Raw genomic sequence first — 3,533 nt, forward strand, 5'->3', positions numbered from 1 at the left:
AAATTCATGAAAACAAAAGGTTTACCATGACGTCATTATCAATACATTTTTCTCAAATTTCCCGTTCTCTTCTTCATGAAATTGAATTTTCGAAAATTGTGCGCACAATATAAGGCATTAAAACAATTCAAACTCTCAAAAACCCAAGAAGACCTCATAGAACTAAAAAAACATAGAGCAAGAACCAGATATTTGTTAAAATCCAGCAAGAAGACATCTTGGGAAAATTTCACAAACAGCATAAATGAAAAAACCGACACGAAAATAGTATGGAATAAAATCCAATCCCTTAAAGGACTAAATAGAAATAGAAAAATCAATCTGATTAATATGAACACCGACGCACTAATTAACGAAGAACTAGTAGCAAACCAATTGGGGGAATATTTCTCTCAAAATAGCAGTAATACCAGTAATACGACACAATTTCAAACTTACAAACATAAACGCAAAAAAGAAACTATTCCAAACACTTTAGATCAAAACCAAATAGACCAAATCCAATAAACCTACCAATCACTATGCAAGAAATTATATTCACTCTAACAAAATGCAAAAGCCATAGCCCCGGCCCTGATAGCATACCGTACATTTTTATACAAAACTTCGGGCCAAACTCCCTAAAATTAACTTTAACGATATTCAACAGAATCTTCACTGAAGGCTTTTGGCCAAGTACATGGAAAAATGGTACGGTAATACCAATTCCAAAACCTGAAAAAGATAAGTTTAAGTCCGATGGATACAGACCAATAACGCTCCTAAACACCTTGTGTAAAATATTGGAAAAAGTCATTAACTATAGACTTACTTGGATACTAGAAAAACATAAATACTTATCCAAACATCAATACGGCTTTAGAAAAAACAAAAACACAATCGATAACCTAACTCAAATTAACCATGAAATAAACCAGACTTTAAAAAAAAAACAAATAATGGGGCTAGTCAACCTCGACATCTCAAAAGCATACGACTGTACATGGAGACATAACATCGTAGTCAAACTAAACCAAATATTATGCCAAGGAAAGACACTCGATTTAATAACTGACTTCTTAAAAGATCGCACATTCAAGGTTAAAGCAAACGGTCATTTATCCAAAGAATTTACCCAAGAAAACGGAGTACCACAGGGTTCGGCATTATCTGTTACTCTATTTCTTTTAGCCATAGACGATATAATCCAAAGCTGTTCGCTACCCACAAAATGCAATCTATTTGCCGACGACTTTAGTTATTCATGTCGCAGCAATAATATAAGCTCAGTACGAAAACACCTCCAAACAACCACTGATAATTTAGTTGAATGGGCAAGAAACACAGGTTTTAAATTCGCACCAACAAAATCAAACCTCATAATATTCACTAAAAAGAGAAAAGTTGGTGAACTTCTAATTACACTCAATAACAAGCAAATCCCTATTAAAAAATCAGTCAAAATACTAGGTATCTTCTTCGACTGCCGACGTACATGGAAAACACATATACACTATCTTAAATCTTCAACCAGTCAATCATTAAATATTCTAAAAATACTTTCACACACATCCTGGGGAGGCAAATCTAGAACACTAATCAAAATTCACAAATCAATTATCCAATCGAAAATACACTATGGTTCAAATATATACAAATCGGCATCACAATCTATTCTTAAAAAAATAGACAGCACAAACAACACCGGGCTCAGGCTAGCAATAGGTGCATTCCGCAGCAGCCCAATTTATAGTATCTACAATACAGCCGGCGAGCCCATACCCGAGATTAAAAGAAAAGACCTATCACTTAAATATATAACTAGATACTATAGATCAAACAATACTAACCCACCACTTGAAGACAGCGAATCATATGATGAATTAGAAAAATACGGCATTGATCTCAAGCAACTAATTGTAAGAGAACAACTGTCCACACCTCCGTGGACTTCTCCATACGAGATAAATACCGACCTCAGTGCATTCTTAAAAACACAAACGTCCCCAGAAATGTTCAAAAGATACTTCCTAAGTATAATAGAAAATTATAAGGAATATCAAGAAGTATACACCGACGCGTCCAAAACACAGGACCAAGTAGGAATCTCAATAATACTCAAAAGCAAAAACATATTAATGAAGTTACCTAACACATGCTCTATATACACGGCCGAGGCCATAGCGATACTAGAGGCGATCAAATCAGTTATAGACGATGAATATCCCAAGCATATAATACTCAGTGATTCCTTGAGTACACTCTACAGTATTAAAAACCAGTTCAAACCCGTTGACATCGCTACAAAAATACTGAACAATCTGAATGAAGCCTTATCCAAAAATAAACAAATAATCCTCATGTGGGTCCCCGGGCACTCCGGAATCGAAGGAAACGAACTAGCCGATAAACAGGCCAAGATCGCTGCCACAAATCCCAAAATAGCAAATATAGCAGGTCCTTCTTACAACGACCTCAAAAGGCACATAAGTCACATAACCAATACCAAATGGCTCAATACTTGGAAACAGCAAAATACCAAACTCAACACTATAAAAAGATGTATCAACAGGTGGATTAACAATTCTTTAAAAAGAAAAGAAGAATCGGTTCTAAACCGATTGAGAATTGGACACACGCGACTTACGCACGGGTACCTAATGGCAAAGAAAGAACCACCCTCGTGTGAAGTCTGTGGTGTCCAATTAACAGTAAAACACATCATAACTGAATGCCTAAAATTCCAACGCGATCGTCAAATCATCGGACTAGACTCACCACTTGACACCGCACTGGGACCCAACACCGAAGAAAACTTTAAGATGATAAAATTTCTGAAATTGACAGGCCTTTACAATTTAATATAATAACATATAACCTGACTTTACACTATGTAACCTCAACTATTCTGTAATTTCAATGTTAACTCTCAATGTATATATAAGAATACCTAAAAATTGTAAATAACTATTGTATATTTCATATTTGTAGCTAATGACCATAGTTGTCGGGCATTTTATTAGATCAATAAAAAAAAAAAAAAAATTTTAACATGTATAAAATAATAACTCATTATAAATATAGAATATAATTTACAGTTTAAAACAAATACAATAAAATTATAAAACAGTATATTATTTATTTAATAACATATATATTTTAGGTAAGTGCAGCATTACACAAAACTAAGATAAAATGTACATACATTTTACAATATATATATATATAACTTACATAACATTATACTGTTAATTTAATAGTATATATAATTTTAACATATATAAAATAATAACACATTATAAATAGGTATATAATTTACAGTTTAAAAAACAAATATTATAAAATTATAAAACAGTATATTATTTATTTAACAACATATATTTTAGGTAAGTACAGCTTTTCAACTTTAAATAAAGCTAAAAAAAAAAAAAAAAATCAAAAAATTAAAAAAAAATCAAAAAGTTAACACCACGACAAGCCAAGACGAAGACGATGACGAATTAGTGTAGTGTCGACATGATATAAACCTCGAACCCACGATATATATTGATCGC

At 32.7% G+C, this 3,533-nt stretch overlaps 1 protein-coding gene across 1 annotated transcript; it reads left to right on the forward strand.

Annotated features, from left to right (window-relative positions):
- Positions 1 to 521: 521 nt before the first annotated feature.
- LOC112681332 lies at positions 522 to 2,846 on the forward strand. The gene has a single exon (XM_025551600.1). The coding sequence runs from the start codon at positions 522 to 524 to the stop codon at positions 2,844 to 2,846; it is 2,325 nt and encodes a 774-aa protein (XP_025407385.1).
- Positions 2,847 to 3,533: the final 687 nt, after the last annotated feature.

This window comes from Sipha flava, unplaced genomic scaffold, assembly GCF_003268045.1.
Source record: "Sipha flava isolate LNK unplaced genomic scaffold, YSA_version1 19001_pilon_pilon, whole genome shotgun sequence".
Taxonomy (NCBI): domain Eukaryota; kingdom Metazoa; phylum Arthropoda; class Insecta; order Hemiptera; family Aphididae; genus Sipha; species Sipha flava.

Bases quoted from the DNA above. Each gene is read 5' to 3' on its own strand.
- LOC112681332 (XM_025551600.1), top strand. From the start codon at position 522: ATGCAAGAAATTATATTCACTCTAACAAAATGCAAAAGCCATAGCCCC.